This window comes from Galleria mellonella, unplaced genomic scaffold (assembly GCF_026898425.1).
Source record: "Galleria mellonella isolate WM207_F2 unplaced genomic scaffold, CSIRO_AGI_GalMel_v1 utg1386, whole genome shotgun sequence".
NCBI lineage: Eukaryota > Metazoa > Arthropoda > Insecta > Lepidoptera > Pyralidae > Galleria > Galleria mellonella.
Window position 1 is genome coordinate 821,524 of NW_026441994.1, and position 19,011 is coordinate 840,534.

A 19,011-nucleotide genomic window follows, 5' to 3' on the forward strand; every position below is an offset into this window, starting at 1 on the left:
TCTTCAAGGCCAACATAACGATAGTATTAAAGGGGCGCATATAAATTTACTAAAATTTATTTATTTTACACTTTATTGCACCAAGTGAAAAAATAATAAATACAGTAAATATTAATGAGAAATGATACAAAAGGCGGCCTTATCGCTAAGTAATCTCTTCCAGATAACCCATTGGGTAGATAATATAGAGGATTAAAAAATCTTAGCATAAAAAAAATAAAAGTCATAAATGTGTCTCATGTTACACTTTATTTTGCACAAGATAAAGAACATCAACAAATCTCTTAAAATTACAGTAACGAAAGACTTATTAGGGTACAGCTATGAACTCGTAGCCGCAATATACAATATTTACATTGTAAGCTCTTTGGCCTGTACAAAAAAAAAATATACACAAACAAAAAAAAACATATTAAAAAAATAATTGTCAATAAAACTGTGAACCAAGGTGTCGGTAACGAATTTAAAATTAGCAATAAAATATCAACATAAGTATTAAAAATACATTTTACATTAAAAGGAAAAAGTGCGCTATTCGAAACGTGCATTCTATACAATACCATCAAATACTGACGTCGGTAATCGGTTATTGCTAACATTTACATAAAAAAACTTAAACATTCCTTTAGATTTTTACAAAATTTAAGTAAAAATAAATACGATTTAATCGACACTGTAATAATTAAAGTACACGAGCTAACTTCACGAATAACTTTTAACAGAATAAAAGTAGATTTTTTTTTTTATTGTAACAATGAAAAAATATCATATTCAATCGATAGATTTACACAAAGATGTAACAAACAAATCTAACTATTATATTGAAGAGAATAAAATACAGAATGCTATGTAGCCGACTGAAAAGTTACGTTTACAATAAAAACTTATTGATTGAATTAAACCAATTACAATGTAATTTATCCTACATTTGCAAAATTACACTAATAGATGCATTAGAAGTTTTATTATAAATCAGAAATACTCAATAATAGATCAAGAACTAATTCAAGTAGTTTGAATTCAACTTCTTCCATTTAACATCGAACCTTAATATTTAACATCATAAGGTTGATATTTGAGAGGAAATAAGAAGTACTTTCTAATTTGACATTATAATCAAGTCGATAAATGAATGGTTTCTTTTAGATCTCTCATCTATGAAGGCTCTCAATCTATTATTAGGTAATCAAGCGAAACTACCTAAATAGGCACAGGAGGGTTCAGTACATTTGGCTTATTACGGGAAAACCTTAGGTATATCACATCAACTATTTTATATTGACCCTTGGGCAAACATTTATCTTAATGGAATGTATTTTAATTTATTCGTAACTAACTTGCCGTAATTTCCACTAGATGGCTCTGCTACAACTCTTTCCAATTTATATAATTATATTAACTGTTTAAAATGAAACAATTACTACAAGTAATACAATACATTGTAATAGTTTCACTACCATTTTTTTCTACTAGTAGCAAAATATGTCAAAGCATTCTTTTCTACTTTTCAAGTCTCCTAGAAAAGACTGCTATTTCTTTTAATAAGAACCAGTATAAAAACATGCTAGCAAGTAATTATAAACTCTTTGACATTACATTAAAGTGCAAAATCGAACACCTGACTAAATTCCAATGCTCTATTACAAAATTAACATAAAACGCAGACTTGGAAAGAAAATTCTTGCAGCAAAAATTACATCAACTTCTACATTGTATTTACGTATTGTTTACGTCTTATAACGCAGAAATAAGTTCCTATCTACGTAGAAGAAATATTGTACTCAAATACACAAGTAACAAAGTACACAAATACACCCAAGGGATGAAGGGTAAGCAACAATATCAATATAAATTACCCTAATTTACCCTAAGTAGCGTTGAGCTGAGATCCTGCAACTATTTTATAATTTATAAATACCTAAATCTATTTTACTGTTATTCGGAAATGTTGGAACTCAATCGGGAGTTTTAGCAAATTCATATTTCATTTATTTAGTTCCTTATCATTATTATACATTATACAAATACATACCGACATGTTTTCCGGTAAATTCCGGATTGTTCTTCCGTGTTAGACTAGTTTTCTGCCCATCAAATTGTCTAATTAACGTATACATTTTCCATGAGCTATCGTAATATCGACGACATATTTTTCGGGCTTTGTGAATTTAAATTCGCAAATTTGATATATATACAAAAATATACATGTAAAAATGTTTTTTTCCATAATAAAAACTCACAGTTATGAATAAACACAGAGATTGGTGAAAGAATTTTTTTGCTGTCTGTACTTGTAGTTGCATAACTATTTACATAAACCACTTTATACTGTAATACAGCACTTTGTCCAATCCAGAATAAAATCAGGGCGGTTAACTATACTTACAATAACCCGCTTGCTCGTCTAACATTCGCCTAAACCGTAACTTTTAAAACTAAATTAAATTAATAAATAACTTTCTCCAAATATTTGAACTATAACGCGGGTTTTGCGAAATATTTCTTTCTAAATTTCACTAATGAAATTGACCGTTGATTTTTTTTAGAATTACTTGAATTACATTCCAGATGTAGTGCGCACTGGACAGTCAGTCGCATATTTTTATTTACAATCTCTTAGCAGCTTCGCAGAAGTAATCAACAAATTGAGCAGAGCTGCTCACAATCTATGACTATTCGATAATGTAAAGTCCCCATGACCTATGGTGGGCACAAAAACGCTGTGTATTTAAGTAATTTGGTAACTACATAACATTAATTCTCTCCTAACATTTCAGTCAGTTATCATTACAAATACATTACGTACGTAATATTAAGTGATAAAGTATTGGAAATCGTAGGATTAAAAACGTCAGGCCAAAACATTCCAATCAAATATTCCACTTATTTAGGATCTACATTAAAAAAAAAAAGGTAATGCTACGATAAGTAGAAAAACATTAAAATATAAATTCTAAATCTGTAAATTAAGGTTTATAATGACTTGAAGAACAAAGTTCGTGATAGATTTAAAAAGAAATGACGATACTGACCGCTTAGCACTAGAGACTCTATTACCTTCAAGTTAAGTTTCAAAATTCGATGCACCCAACTATATAGCTGCAATCTCTTAGAGAATCGATCACAAATTCCAAACAGTTTGTTTAAACAATTAGTTTAAACAATACTGCCGCACTTACCGTTCGTGAGCGATAGATTAGGACCCAGCGACGGCCGGCCCAACGTCACGTGGCTGAACGAACTTGTTATACCACTGCCGTTCAAGCCGTCGTACCCGTTCATGTACTGGTTATTTTGCAGTCCTATAAGCAACTCCACTAGCGCGTTCGAAGCACTCTGAGCGTTTAGTAACTCGAATATGATACAGTTACATTCCGGTTCCGGATTCTTTATAGAGCTTTTGTTACTCGACGTGGAGGTCGTGGAACTGGTGCTGGAACTGTTCGTGGAGGTCGCCGGGGGGTTGGGGTGCAGGGGGCAGGTGAGTTGGAGGTTCTTGGGGTACTGTGTGGGGATGCCTGAGAGATGGTTGGCGGCCGCTCGCGCGTAGAACACGCACGTGTGACCGTCCGCGTCTGGGAAGTTCGGGTTGCCGTTATGCTGTAAAAGAGAAAATAAAAATTAGCCCCAGTTTGATTTCACCTTAATAAATTAAAATATTATATTTCTATTCAAATTCGAGTCATTTTTCATTTAAATAGAGTTGTAAATAAGCTCTTTTATACGTCTTTTTTTAAATGTGCCAAAAAAATTCAACAGTTATTCTTTTAAATTTTTGTACATTATATTATGTACATTACGTTGTATTTATTAAGATGTATTATATCTAAAATTGACGTGTGATCCTGGTATATAATGGGCCACCTCTTTTTTATGGGCGTCGTAACAGACGATTACGACGATTTTACCAGAGGGAGACTTCATCCCATTCGTGTTTCTACCGTGAAGCAGTTGTGTTTGCATGGCTGTATTTCGGTTTGAAGGGTGGGATATGGCGTGAATTTACAGGGTACAGAGGAATAACACCTGAGTCCTTGGACGAAACAGTATACTCTGTTATGTCCTGTTATGCTCATGTCTATAGGCGGCGGTTACCACTTTCCATCAGGTGGGCCGTCAGTTTGTTTGCCATTCTAAGTTGAAAAAAAAAAAACACGATTATGGGATTTTTATGGTTGTTAACTGTCTACTATTGAATAATAAGCCTCCCCATGAAGGGGGTTGCCAGTATTTGCTACGCTTGACAGGCGGGTCAGCAAACGTAGTTAGGTTTTGGTGATATTTTAAGAAGGTTAATTCTATACATGAAATATATTTCCAAAATAACTATCAGGGGGTGATTAGTGATCGATACTGATACCAAAAATACAATCAGTAAATTTTTGTCTGTCTGTCTGTATGTTCGTTATAGAAACAAAAACTACTCGACAGATTTTAACGAAACTTGGTACAATTATTCTTCATACTCCTGGGTAGGTTATAATATACTTTTCATCACGCTACGATCAATAGGAGCAGAGCAGTGAAGGGAAATGTGTCTGTTGCATCAAAACCACTGAACCGTGAGTAAGGACATAGGCCACTTATTTTACGAAAAACAACGAAAACGCGGACGAAATCACGGGGAACAGCTAGTAAAGAATAAATAAATGATTATTTATTTATTTATTTATAGGATTACCAATATAAGATACAGTTAAACATTTCAGTACAATACGCTGGTAGATTAAATTTAACTGTTGTTACATTTATAGGCAACCAGAGCATACCTTGTGTTTGATAAATAGTACAATATTGCAGCGGCCTGCAACTGAGGCATTGATGGATGAACGTGCAAAAGCTTGTATAATACTTTTTTCAAACAATGCGCGGAAATCAAAAACACAATTTTACTTTTTAAATTCAATGACGAATAACGCACAATAATAATTTTTCACGCGCCATAATACTCCTTTGTTTTTTTTTTAAATAAACAGCTTTCTATTTGCAAGCCAGTTCGAAATTTAAATAAAACCTTTTATTAGTTACCTCCTGTTTTGAAGTAAAAGGTCATACCATTTTTAAATTACAGGACAGATATCAGTTTACATAGTAATTTATAGATATGGATTTTCATACAACTTTTGCCGGTCGCTGCCCGCTTGTATCTGGCCAGTACGGTACCGCAAGTTCGATTTATCTCGAAGAAGACTGTCACAATAATGCTCACATTACCAAGCGTGTTTGAGAAAAAAAAATATGATGCGTCATGTATGCGGTGCGTACCCATATGAGCAGCTGCGCGGCGGCGAGGTGCCCGGCGGCGGCGGCGGCGCGCAGCGCGGCGGCGCGCTCGGCGGGCGGCGGCGCGCGCGCGCCCGGCGCCGCCAGCGCGCGCGCCGCCACGCACACCGCGCCGCGCGCCGCCGCCGCGCGCAGCGCCTCGCCGCCACCGCCCGCCGCGCCGCCCGCCGCCAGGAACGCGCGCCGCTCGTACTTCAACCGGATCCATCTGTTACGCGCACATTCAAATATTACATGTTCTTAGTTTGAAAAATAAAAAAAATAATATAATGACAACACTATTCTAATTTTAAAAATAAAACGTCATATAATCGTGCACGCGCCTCTTGTAATTCATAACCACTCTATTCTAATTTTGAAAATAAGAAGTCTGAACTTATAGTAAACACACTTCGTTAAAAAAATATAATGGCCACCCTATTCTAATTTTAAAAATCAAAAGTCATACTATGCTACACGGACCTCTTGTAATTCATGACCACGCTGTTCTAATTTTAAAAATAAAAAGTCTAGACTATAGTACACGCACTTCGTTTAATGCATGATCACACTGCTGTTCTAATTTTAAAAAACCTAAAGAACTAATCTGTAACGCACGTGCTTGATATTGCTGCATAAAAACCCTGTTCTTAATTTAAAATATAAAAAATATCAATATAAAGGAAACACGTCCATATACATATATTTAATATTTGTGAGAGAAATGAATATATCAATAAATACATTCTAATTGAATTCAAATCATTACTGAAATATGTGTACATACATTAAATGAAATTATTTATGTGTACATAAATTAATATCGAACTATTGTATATAGAAAACAATAATAATATACGTTATTACTGTCACATGATAAAACGAAACAGCGATACCCAACAATTTGTTCTACCTCATATGTATACTAACAAAAACATATACAAAAATATTATCTAGGGAATTATTAATAAAGATAAATCTTTTATTAAACTAAGAAGTTATAAAATTATCCATAGATTATTTTCCACTACTATTAATCATATGAAAGAAATACGCACTTTGCTGTCGAAAAAATTTTAACTACCTTTGTACCATGTGAAATTTCCTAGTAATTAGTATTTTATTTAATTTCCTAGTAATCCAAAAATAAATAAAATTTCAACTTAAACACAAGCTTTTGTTCATCAGACTACAAACATTCTACGTCTTATCTATGAATACAATTCAATCTATTCACAATTTTCACTTTATTGTTTATATTACCAATGTAATAAAAGTGAAACTTGATAATGTTTAAATGTTTGTTACACAATTTCTCATTATAAAACATAAGAATATATATTAAATCAACTAACCGTTCTTTCTCTTCCCTGCTCGACGTCGCAATTGGCTTAATATGGCCCCTTAAGTCCGCCTCCCATATTGAATTAGCGAGAGTGTTGCCCATTGACACCATTACACTAACATGGCTCAACCTGCAATAAAACAACACTGATTAGTACAATTACATTAATATAATAAAATTATATATACATATATATATATATATATATATATATATATATATATATATATATATATATATATATATATATATATATATATATATATAATACACAACATCTGTACATGGGAAATACTGAATAAATAAATTATGGGATTTTAATAACCAAAATAATCTTCACCATCATCGTATTAACCGTTCCTCATCATCCACTGCCAAACCACGTAGTGTAATCATCACGCTTGACATTGGATTAATGATAAATTTAATCATAACCCAACTCAAATTTCTTAGCACTTGTATCATACTCACGATAGCAAAGCAAACTTAAACTTTCATAAGATCTGACAAGACTACCATAAGGAACGGTCCTAAGCCACCTGCATCCACTGACTAACTGCAAAACAATAATTTTTAAAATTTCTGTCTGTCTATCAGTATGTTTATTCCAGGATCATGCAAAAAACTGCTGCACAAAATTGGATGCTGCTCACACATTCACAATTATATTGAAAGTCTAACTTAAAAATTGATGCATATTTTATCTTGATACATAAGTAATCTATTTCATTGATTTTTCTATTTATCTACGCGTACGAAGTAACGAACAAAAGCTAGTATTTATATCACAATCATCTCGGCCATTATGTGTGCACTGCTAAACATAGGTCTCCCCAATAGACAGCCATAAGGAATGTTCCTGAACTACCTGCATCCACCTGCATGCAATACCTAAGTTCAAACATAAATATGTACATATCTGTCACGCCTGTCTCCCATTAGGGTAGGCAGGAACAATGGAACATCAAAAGCTTCGATTCAAACAACCCTCTTTCGCTTCTTCCATATTCATCAATCTTTTCATATATGCTCGCCGGTTATAGGTACTTTTAATTTGGCCCTTCTTCAGAACGTCGCCTATTTGGTCGACATAAGTTCATTCAAATAAATGAATAACTGAATGATACATATAATTATTAAGAGTGATACTTACGGCCACTCGTCTAAGTCGAGAGAGCGTACGCGTGATATGTGGGATCCAAGATTCCTATGTATACCAGAGCACTCGATGCAGATCAGCACTCCCAGGTTCAAACTCGCCCAGTCTGGATCTGGAAATACAATATTTGGCTATTAGAAACTTAATTATGGACTTAGAAAATGGACTGGACTGGACTGGACTTAGGTGTTATTCCTCAAATTTAAACTAAAATATGTGCTTACGAAACTTAATAAAGAAATAAGTAATAATTAATATATCTATCTGTTAATTCTTACTAATATTGTTTATTTTTTAATTAGTGAAAATTAAATGGTAACCCCGTCTGGGTTATCGATATACATAGATAGGGTTCCAGTAAGGGATGGTCCGACTGAGATTCGAACCCGGGACCTCAGCACGCAAAGCAACGCGCCCACCGCTGCGCCACCGAGGCGGTCAGCAATAAGAACTAAAAAGCGCATGTTACCTGGCGCGCCGCAGTCACAGCAAGCATGGTTTCCGTTCACGCGCCGCACGTACTGCGTGGCGCGTACCTCGCCCGTCGAGTTCGCGCCCGTCGGCACCGGATGCCGGGACGTCTGCGGCGAGGACCACACAAACCATGTAGCATTCGTACATTTAAGCAGCTAATACGCTAATAATATGATGTAAGGATAATATATTTTTATATGCAACTTAGAATGGCAAACAAGCTGACGGCCCACCTGATGGAAAGTGGTAACAGTCGCCTATAGACATGAGCAGTACGATGGACATAACAGAGTATACTGTTTCGCCCATGATACCCCCCATACGTTGCCATTCCTAAGGATGGTGTTATTCCTCTGTACCCTGTAAATTCACTACCATATCCGACCATTCAAACCAAAACACAACCACGCAAACACAACTGTTTCACGGTAGAAACACGATTATAACTATATATTGTAGTTGCATTATTTATAAATAATCGTAAATATATTGGCCTAATATATCGGTTATCCGATATATAATATCGAAAAAAAGAACCCCCACTCATCTATCTATATCTACACACTTATAATAAATCTGTAGAGAGGTCAATTCTGTACATGAAATATATTTCCAAAATAACTATCAAGAGGTGATTAGTGATCGGTACTGATGCCAAAAATGCAATCAGTGAAATTTTTGTCTGTCTGTCTGTATGTTCGTTATAGAAACAAAAACTACTCGACAGATTTTAACGATTAACTTGGTACAATTATTCTTCGTACTTCTGGGCAGGTCATAGTATACTTTTAATCACGCTACGATCAATAGGAGCAGAGCAGTGAAGGGAAATGTGTCTGTTACATCAAGACCTTTGAACCGTGAGGAAGGACATAGGCTACTTATTTTACGAAAAACGACGGAAACGCAGTACGAAGTCGCGGGCAACAGCTAGTTGATAATAATTAGTAACAATGTAACCCTATCAGGTCAACATTCAGGAAGCCCCCCCCCCCCCCACGCCCTCTAGGTGGAGAAGATATTATTAGTAATGGAATTAGCGACCTCATTGCTAGTAATATAGTGTGTCAGGTTGACCACAACACGGTCCCTGACAGGAGGAGAAATTATTCTATCTTCACCCTTTATAAAAAAATATACTCGACAGGGCTCCTCCTGAAAACCATCGTGGTTCAATCATTCAATTATTTCATCACAGTGAGCCAACTGATCTGCTTTCATTCTCATCTATCATCCTTCACTGATGCTTCACCAGCGTATACCAAAAGCGGAGGCGAAGCCATCATTGCATTATTATCCATATTAAAAAAAAAAACTAGTTATGGCCTAACGGCAACTAATAAGATGTTCTATTTAAAGGATGTATCTCCATTAACATTACTAAATATGTTTTTTTTTATGGGTGAAAATGGTATGGTAACCCCGCCTGCGCTAACGGGATACGCTGGCGGAGCACCAGTGAAGGGTGACACATGAGAATGAAAACAGGCCAGTTAGCCCATCATGATGAATTCATCAGGAATTAACCATGATAGTTTCCAGGGAGAACCGCGCGGAGGTCGACCTGGTTGGGTATATTGCTAGCAATGGGATTCTCAGTCTCCATTACTAACAATCCCTTTCCTACTAAATAGGGTTGTCACATTTCAAGAGCTGCACTCACCCGTCCCTGCAGCGAGGCGAGTATCTGCGCCTCGACGGCGGCGACCCAGGCGTCGCGCTCGGCGGCGGCCGCGCCCCCCGCGCCGCCCGCGCCGCCCCCCGCGCCACCCCCCGCCCCTGCACCCGCGCCGCCAGCCCCCGCGCCTACACCCACCTCCCACCGCCACCGCTTGCCGTCCAGGCTCACTATTGTGAATTCGCACGACGTCGCGGCATCGCCATCTGCAATGTAATAATAACACGAAGGTAAAAATAACAGACGTCAATCGTAGCTAAGAAACCAGGTCGATCCTGAACCTAGACAAATATTCTCGTCGAAAATACACATAAGTCATTTAAATCATAATCAAGCATCTAAGGGTGGATAATATATATATAATATATAGCAACATCTATATATTTTAATTCCAATATCTGTATACTCTGGTCCAATAACGAATATGTTAAAAGTCTGTTATCCGAAAAATAATATTGGACAGCAGACTTTTAACATATTCGAAAATAGATATCCGAACGATATCAAAATGGGTAATGACCTTTTTTCCGCCATCAATGTCTAGAACCCAATATATAGATTTCAGATCGATATCCATATTACCCATGCCTACAAGCATCCCATAACTGAACATGAATTCCTTCAGAATTGTTAGTAAAGGCCTTATTGCTAGCAATATATCAGATCGTTTTCCACACGGTATCTTCTAGAAACCATACTTTTAATTCTTGATAAATCCATCAGGATGAACCAATCGAGCTGACATGACGAGGAGACTTTGTACAAAAGTCGTTTACTTGGGTACCTCTTTCCCATTCGTATTTCAACCGTAAAGCTGTTGTATTTGTATGGCTGTGTTTCGATTTAAAAGGTGGGACATGGCGTGAATTTACAGGGTACAGAGGAATAACACATGAATCCTCAGGAATGGCAACGTATGGGGGGTAACATGGGTCAAACAGTATACTCTGTTATGTCAGTCATGTCTATAGACGACGGTTACCACTTTCCATCAGGTATGCCGTCAGCTTGTTTGCCATTCTAAGTTGTATAAAAAAAAAACACCCCTCACTATTACGACTCAAACCTGCAAACCACAGACAAAGTTACCGTTCTATGCTATAAAGTACCTGATTATGATTAGACTTTTAAAAGAGAGAGAGAGGCTAAGTGCGAAAAATAGAGTCCTATTTACATTACATTACATTACACTTTTAAGAAATTAAAAAAGCACCTTCATCCCCGTCCTTCTTAACACTGCTACTCTTCATCCTCCGATGCCTCTTTTTGACGTGGGGCGTATCCTTGTCCGCGCCGTTGGTGGAGCCCACCTCGACCTCCGAAGCGAGCGACTGTCGACCAGAGGCAGGCTCCTTCATCGCATCGAACGCCGACATCAGCGCTTTGTCGGTCACCCGAGTCGGTTTATCTTTGTACCCTGGGAATGTATGGTCTGTTTTAGTAATTTTTTTCTTTTAATTACTACAAGGCAATGTAAAAATCGCCGTGTAGGTACCGGCATAGAATGGGCCACCCCTTATTTTCCCGTGGGTGATGTAAGAGGCGACTAAGGGAGTTTATGGTGGAGGAATGGGCAGCAACGTCTCTCTTAAAACATCACCAAAAGCCAAACTGCGGCTGCCAACCCGCTTGCCAAGCGTAGCAACTACTGGCAAACCCCCATTATAGGGGAGGCTTATGTCCAGCAGTGGACAGTCAACGGCTGATATAATAGCATAATGGCTGTTTCCCGAGACATGCGTGGTTTCACGTGTCCTCTTTAAGTTAAAATAAAAAAAAAAAATATTAATAGATGTTCACGTTACAAAATATTGTCCCAAATTTCAGCTTTCTAGACTTAGTAGTATAGATAACATTACAGTATCATGGACAAGGTGATAAATTGCGTTTACACTATGCTTACCGAGTGACAACCCTCCAATGCTGTCATGGATGTCCAGACTACTGTAACCATTGTAGCCTGGGACGGTTGTGATGATAGATTTAGACCCTCTGGGCTTCTGTCCTGGTACCTTCACTGTCACATACTGCAATGATATCTCCTTACCATTCACATCTTCCATGTAATCCTGTAATTAAGAAACGTAAAAAAAATTAATAAGCATGCTGAAAGTACCACTAGAAATCGAAGAGATGAACTTAGTACAACAAAAAGGCGTAAAACATCTATGGATAAGGAGATATTAAAAAAAAATTTTTGGTGCTAAAATACTTACATGCAAACTTGGATGGTACGTCAGCCTGCCGTCATCGCAAAGAGTGACGTACTTCTTTTTCCACTCCTTGTTTAAAGCTTTACTACTCTTCTTATACAAATATCCCTGTTTTAGTGGAATAGCGCGGCCAGAACCGAGCTCGCCGTTCTTCAATCTGTCATCACCCTTTTTCGAGGGCGTGAAGAGATTCGATCTTCTCCTGGATTTCCTCGATGTTGTCGGCGTAGAGGATGGTGTGGGCAGATCTTTGGGATCCTTGATGGGCTGGAGATTGTCCAGACAGTGTGGAGCTGTGAACTTGACGTTATTATTCTCCGTCGCAATGGAAACCAGGCCCGATGAGGACCCGTGGCTCCCGAGCGAGTTTCCCCATCGGGATGAGGTATCTGATCCGTTTGTGCTGTGGATCTCGACGACGTGGGTGGATGAGATGCCACTGCTGTTTGATGAGGCATCGAAGGATTGTGCTCCGCGGTGAAGGTGATGGGATGACGCTGAAAGCGTGTGGTGACCACGAGGCAGCGAATCCTTGAATGAAAAATTTATACAATTATTAATTTATTCACCATTACAAGCACATAATTTATGAATTTATAATTTCACGTGCCTCTACGGTAAAAAGGTATCCAAATCAGCATTAAGCTGCTGAGTGCCCACAGCGCTGATATTTCGCTGGTACTTTGTAAAAGAATTAAAATTAACTTCAAACTCTTAGTAAATTTTCTGTTGCCTCCTCCTCTTATGTAATTTTGCGTAAAATAAAAATGCGTAATGTGTAGATATATAAATTACAGTGAAGTGTAAATATCTGTGGTGACGACAAAGTAAAAATACGTCACCATTTCCCTCTACCTCCACGATGTCATAAGAGCCAACTTAAGAAACTAAGCAATGTAAACCAGAAGTAAAACTCGAAACTGAGACTTAATATATCGAGTCGCCTGGCCATATGATTTATGAATGAATGAGTATACTTTATTTGCATCATACCCCTATATTGTATAGGGAATAAGCAAGACAATTCATAAATGTAACGATACAGTTGCAGAAGTACAGTAAAGCGGTCACATTGTTGAGATCAATCTTTTCAAAACAACTTTAGAGTAATGGGATAATTGTTATACAAGTAGGTATAATATTGTATAATTAAGAAAGTAAAATGTTAAGGAATAGTACATTACTGCAGCGGCCTGAGGCATTGATGGACGGACGTGCAAATTTGGGCCGAAGCGTAGCCGAGGCACACATACGTGAGTCCATCAATTATATATATAAATCAAATATATAATATATAAATCTATTCATATAAAATATAAACTTAACACTAGAAGAAATATATATAATTATAGGTATAGGAAAAACAGTAACATAAATAGTTGGATAAATATTTAAACAATGCCAATTTATAAAATGAAAACCCAATTAGATAGACAGAAGATAATCTTCTACTTGTTGCTTGAAAGCGTCAATGGATATTTAATGTTATCTTTTAAATTAAAACATAAAGCTATGACTTGACAATTTACCACACATATCCATGATTATATTATTTACATTTTAAATCTTATCACAACATACGCATTTAGTCCAATTACTGATATGATAGAGACATAATGAAACATACCAGAAACATGTTTACATTCTTTTAAGAACTGTTTTTTTATGCAACTTAGAATGACAAACAAGCTGACGGCCCACCTGATGGAAAGTGGTAACCATCCCCTATAGACAGTAGAGTACAGTAGAGCAGTACCATGGACATAACAAAGTATATTGTATCGCCCATGATAATGCGTTGCCATTCCTGAGGACGCAGGTGTTATTCCTCTGTACCCTGTAAATTCACTACTATATCCCACCCTTTAAACCGAAACACAGCCATGCAAACACAACTGCTTCACGCTAGAAACACGAATGGGACAGAGATGCCCAAGCAAACGATTTTTGTACAGTCTCCCTGTCTCTTTTAAAAACTACAAAGTAATATAGTATTATATAGCATTTTCTAGAATAATGACAAATAAAGAAAAAAAAATACAGTATTAGTACTGATGACAAATAAGTATTATTTCCAAAATAACAATTTCCCTTTGTGCAATATATACGAATGTTAGTGCAGTGTGATATCAGATTGTTATCAGATACCGCGTATCGTTTTGATACAATAAACAAACACACAAAAATACTGCTCTAGTTAAATTTTCTAATTCATAAAATCTTCCTTTTATGGACCTTTTATCCAGGAAACTTGACAAATGCAACATCTTATCTACAATGTTACTAGCTTATAAATTTCATTTCATTTCATTAGATAAAGTTAGATAAATACTTTGTTCGAGTCATGTATGATAATTGAAAATTAACAACTAAATTCATACAATCAAATAAGTGAGTAAACATTTCGATTCCAAGATGTGGGGATGGATTCCCTGGCGATGACGAGCGGTACGACGGTGAAAGGTGGCTATAGGCATCATATTCAAGAGGTCTCCAGAACACAATCCATTATTTTTAATAACATAATCATACTGAAAAACCAACAAGTATGGCCGTAACAAATGTTAATCAGCAGATTGAAATATCTATGGTGATTAGTAGGTATATATACGTAATATAAATAGAAAGTGACAAAAGAGTAGTCCGCGAGCTTTAATGACCTTTTAATAATAAAAAGCGGAAATATTTACATGACAAATTAATTCAAAAATTTTTTTAAACCTATCCGCATTAACTCACTGGCGCCAATTACATAACTTGTCTATTAGATATACATATATACTAATATAATAAATCGATGAGAATGAGTCAGTTGTTTGAATTTTAACCATGATAGCGTCACTGTAACTAACATTCTGGTTGGGAAATGGGATTTTAGTCTCCATTTGATAGCTCATTGTCTATTGAGATATACATATATACTAATATAACAAACGATGAGTCGACGTCACTGTAACTAAGACAATGAAAACAGACCATTTGATAGCTCATTGATGAATCCATCAAGACCATTAACCATGATAGTTTCCGGCGAGAAAGAAGTAATAACAGAACCTGGTTGATCAAAAACTTAGCAACGGTTTATCATCATTATCATTTCAATCTGTCATTACTAACGTAAATCCCTTTGCCAGTAGTTCCCGCGTTTGGCATGCGGGTTGGCAACCACAGAATTTTGTGTATTTTCAAGAAGGACACTGCTGCCCATTCCTCGACCATTAAGTCCTCTTAGCCCTCTCTTATATCCGCGGAAAAGGAAGGGAGGACCTATTCTATAGTGGGACCAAATAGCGAAACGGCCAAACCAGTTGGTTCTTGAAAATATAGATTGTTTTTATGAAATGTCTACCTGAGAGGATTCTCCGACATCGTCGTGCATGCGTACGACGAATTTCGAAAAAAAAAAATAATGATATAAATAAGTTAAGATTTGATATTTATTTTCTTTATCGACCTATCACTAATTTGATGTCTACGTAGAGAAAAAATTTAAAAAAAATTTAATGAAAATGTAAATAAACAATTGACCCAACTTGAGGTGGAAAAAAGCACACAATCCACCTAATAGTAAGCGAGAAGGGATTGTCAGTAAAGGAGATTAAAAATTCCATTAGTAGCAATATACTCTATTAGGTCGACCTCCACGCGGTTCTCCCTAAGAACCATCGTGATTGATTTATTATTGAATTCGTCACAATAGGCCAAGCGACCTGCTTCATCATCATCTATCATCCCTCACTGGTGCCCCACCAGTGTACACCGTTAGCGCAGGCGGGGTAATCACTCCATTACCATCCATTAAACAAATGGTAAGCAGTTACCGTAGCTTATGAACGTCTGCAATACTAGGAGCATTACGCGCGCGTTGATTACTTGATTGTTTCCATTTCTTACTAATTTCATTTAGAGAATATTTCTATCACACTTTCATTAAAACTCGGTTACATTTTCGTTAAGTTTTATTATAACAGGCTATATGTATATACATACCAGAGGGAGACTTTGTATAAAAGTCGATTGCTTGGGCACCTCTGTCCCATTCGTGTTTCAACCGTGAAGCAGCTGTGTTTGCATGACTGTGTTTCGGTTTGAAGGGTGGGATATGGCGTGAATTTACTGGGTACAGAGGAATAACATCTGAGTCCTCAGGAATGGCAACGCATGGGGGGGGGGGGGGTATCATGGGCGAGACAGTATACTCTGTTATATCCATGGTACTGCTCATGTCTATAGGCGACGGTTACCACTTTCCATCAGGTGGACCGTTAGCTTGTTTGCCATTCTAAGTTGTATAAAATAAAAAAACATACTGTATATTTTTAATTACACATAAAAACAAAGCGAACAAGGGCGACGTTATCATACTAAAACAAGTTGTAATCATAAAAAAATATACAAGCTAATCCACATTACCTTATGGTTGTTTTACAATTTTATATATTCACAAATTATGCGTAGACAATAAATTCGTGTCAGAATATTTAATGGCCTATAAGACAACCGATTACATAGGTATAGAGGTGAAAACTTATTTAAAATTAATAACTTTCACTAACATACTCGTGTCCACTAATCATTAGGGTTGTCACATTGTATTTCTTTATTTATAATAGGTTTAACCAATATTGAAAACAGGAAAAATCAGAAGTGAAAGCCTATTATGTACTAAGCAACCTAACTTGTACGTTAAATAAAAATAAATAAAATATGCTCACGACCATAATAACTGATGAAGTAGTCAGAGACATTGACGTCATTATATTCCTTCATTTTTAACAGCTTAATATTAGATCTATCATGACAGAGGGCGAGCCCATCGCCGTCGCTCGATTTATTTTTTGATGGGTAAAAATGGTATGGTAACCCCGCCTGCGCTAACGGGATACGCTGGCGGAGCACCAGTGAAGGGTGATAGATGAGAATGAAAACAGGTCAGTTAACTCATCTTGATGAATTCATCAGGAATTAACCATGATAGTTTCCAGGGAGAACCGCGAGGAGGTCGACCTGGTTGGGTATATTGCTAGCAATGGGATTCTCAGTCTCCATTACTAACAATCCCTTCCCCCCCCCCAAGTTTATCCAATTGGACCGTATAAATTTTGAGGTCAACAGTCGAAGTATACCAATCGGCTAATACCTCCTATAAGTAAATATCCGTGAGAATAAAAAAAATTAGATGTGAATGATTGATAAGACGATAATGACACTAAACGCAAGTCAATAGTCAATGACACCCACATGGGATATACAGAGCCATTGGAAATCTTTTGTAATACTTATACCATAAGATTAAATATATAGATAGAAGTAACCGAACTCTCACTCCCATAATTCAATAATAATAACTTTTGCGTCCAATTCGCGTCCCATTCAGTCAGGGCTGGCATCAACAGACAGCAGTGAGAGCGGGCATCTCGTTCACGCGCACGTGTATCGCATGAATCTCATGATACCATGATATAAATGAAGGCGAATGTAATGGACACATACAATGCAGTTTATTTATATTTCTTTTTATTGTTATTTTTAATGAGGAGTTTCGCGACTGACTCTTGGCCACAGCAGAATATCAGTGTTTTGCTCTTTTAAGGGCAAAGCAATAAACTGAGTTGTGACCATTTTGTGTTACTATGGCACACGCATGAAGGAAGGGAAAGAAAGGAGATTGTTTGTTTATATATTTTGTTTTTTTTTTATTTGTGCTTTTTTATTTTCATTCTTTTATCTCTTGTACTGTGTATTATGTGTATGTTTTTTTTTTTTTTTTATTGTAATTTGTGTGCTGTAAGTAATGTAAATAAATTATCTATCATATCACAAAACCATTTTACAAATGCGAATAAATTTGTGCAACCATTGCAGGCTACGCAGAATCTGACGAGGAGAGTACATCTTAACGCCATTGCATCATTCACAAACTACATGAATGTCACATCTAGCCAATCTAATTATTCTTACAACCATACCAATACCAATGGCATATGTAACCTTCGATCGCATCAATTAACCAGCCTTGGTCTCCATTCACATATTTGGTTTTGTTAAATTAGATAGTTAACTACTACCCACACATACTTACTTCCTCTATTCAATAAAAGGCAAAATAATGTCTATTTAAGTCTAGAGACTTTAAAGTAGATAATTATAATACAAACATGAGAGTAGTGAATGTTAGTAAAATAGACTAGTGGCGCCATCACTAGCGTTATATCCTTTCTGGTCGACATAAACGCGGTCCTCCTGGGAACCACGATTTCTTGTGAATATCTCACGACAAGCCATTCACTCATCATTCCTCACCAATACCACTTCAGCATATACAGATAGATTCTAAGCATTTTCCTTAATTTAAAAAACAGATAGTCTACCATCTCACTACCTTTCTACCATCATACTGCTTGCCATCGACAGAGAGTTTACCGTCATACACTACTGCCTAGGTGGTCGCGTACAACGCGATTTCAGAGATGTTTTCTCCCATGAACACTCAGGTTATGGATAGAGCTCCCTGCTGAGGTTTTCCAAGAGACTACAGTATGAGATTCTTCAAAATTTAGGGCTAAGAGGTTTCTTTAGGGTTGACAACGCGGGCGTAATACTCCTGGTATTGCAGGCGCATCAGGTGGGCCGTATGCTTGTTTGCCACCTCAGTGGTATAAAAAAAATACACTTTATTGTCCTCACATATTAACCTGTTCAGAATCTATACTTCTCCAATAATGTTGTAAATTTGTAAGGTTTGTTCGTTTGTCTCTGAAGTTATTGAAGCGGTTGTATGGGTGGAAAGGGATTCTTAGTAATGGGGCCTGATTTCCCTATAACTAGCAATACACCCTATCAGGTCGACCTCCACGCGGTTCCCCCTGGAAACTATCGT

At 36.7% G+C, this 19,011-nt stretch overlaps 1 protein-coding gene across 3 annotated transcripts in view; it reads right to left on the reverse strand.

Moving 5' to 3' along the window:
• Positions 1-230: 230 nt before the first annotated feature.
• Positions 231-19,011, reverse strand: part of LOC116413141 (centaurin-gamma-1A) — a 100,671-nt gene continuing 81,890 nt past the window's right edge. For all 3 annotated transcript variants that reach the window (XM_052903273.1, XM_052903274.1, XM_052903275.1), the window contains 9 exons: positions 12,135-12,662; positions 11,822-11,987; positions 11,132-11,335; positions 9,904-10,124; positions 8,236-8,347; positions 7,761-7,878; positions 6,618-6,737; positions 5,266-5,491; positions 231-3,600 (listed from right to left, as the gene is read on the reverse strand). In XM_052903273.1, coding sequence (XP_052759233.1) covers positions 3,157-3,600; positions 5,266-5,491; positions 6,618-6,737; positions 7,761-7,878; positions 8,236-8,347; positions 9,904-10,124; positions 11,132-11,335; positions 11,822-11,987; positions 12,135-12,662 — 2,139 coding nt within the window. In that variant the 3' untranslated portion in view covers positions 231-3,156. The remainder of the gene's footprint in view (positions 3,601-5,265; positions 5,492-6,617; positions 6,738-7,760; positions 7,879-8,235; positions 8,348-9,903; positions 10,125-11,131; positions 11,336-11,821; positions 11,988-12,134; positions 12,663-19,011) is intronic.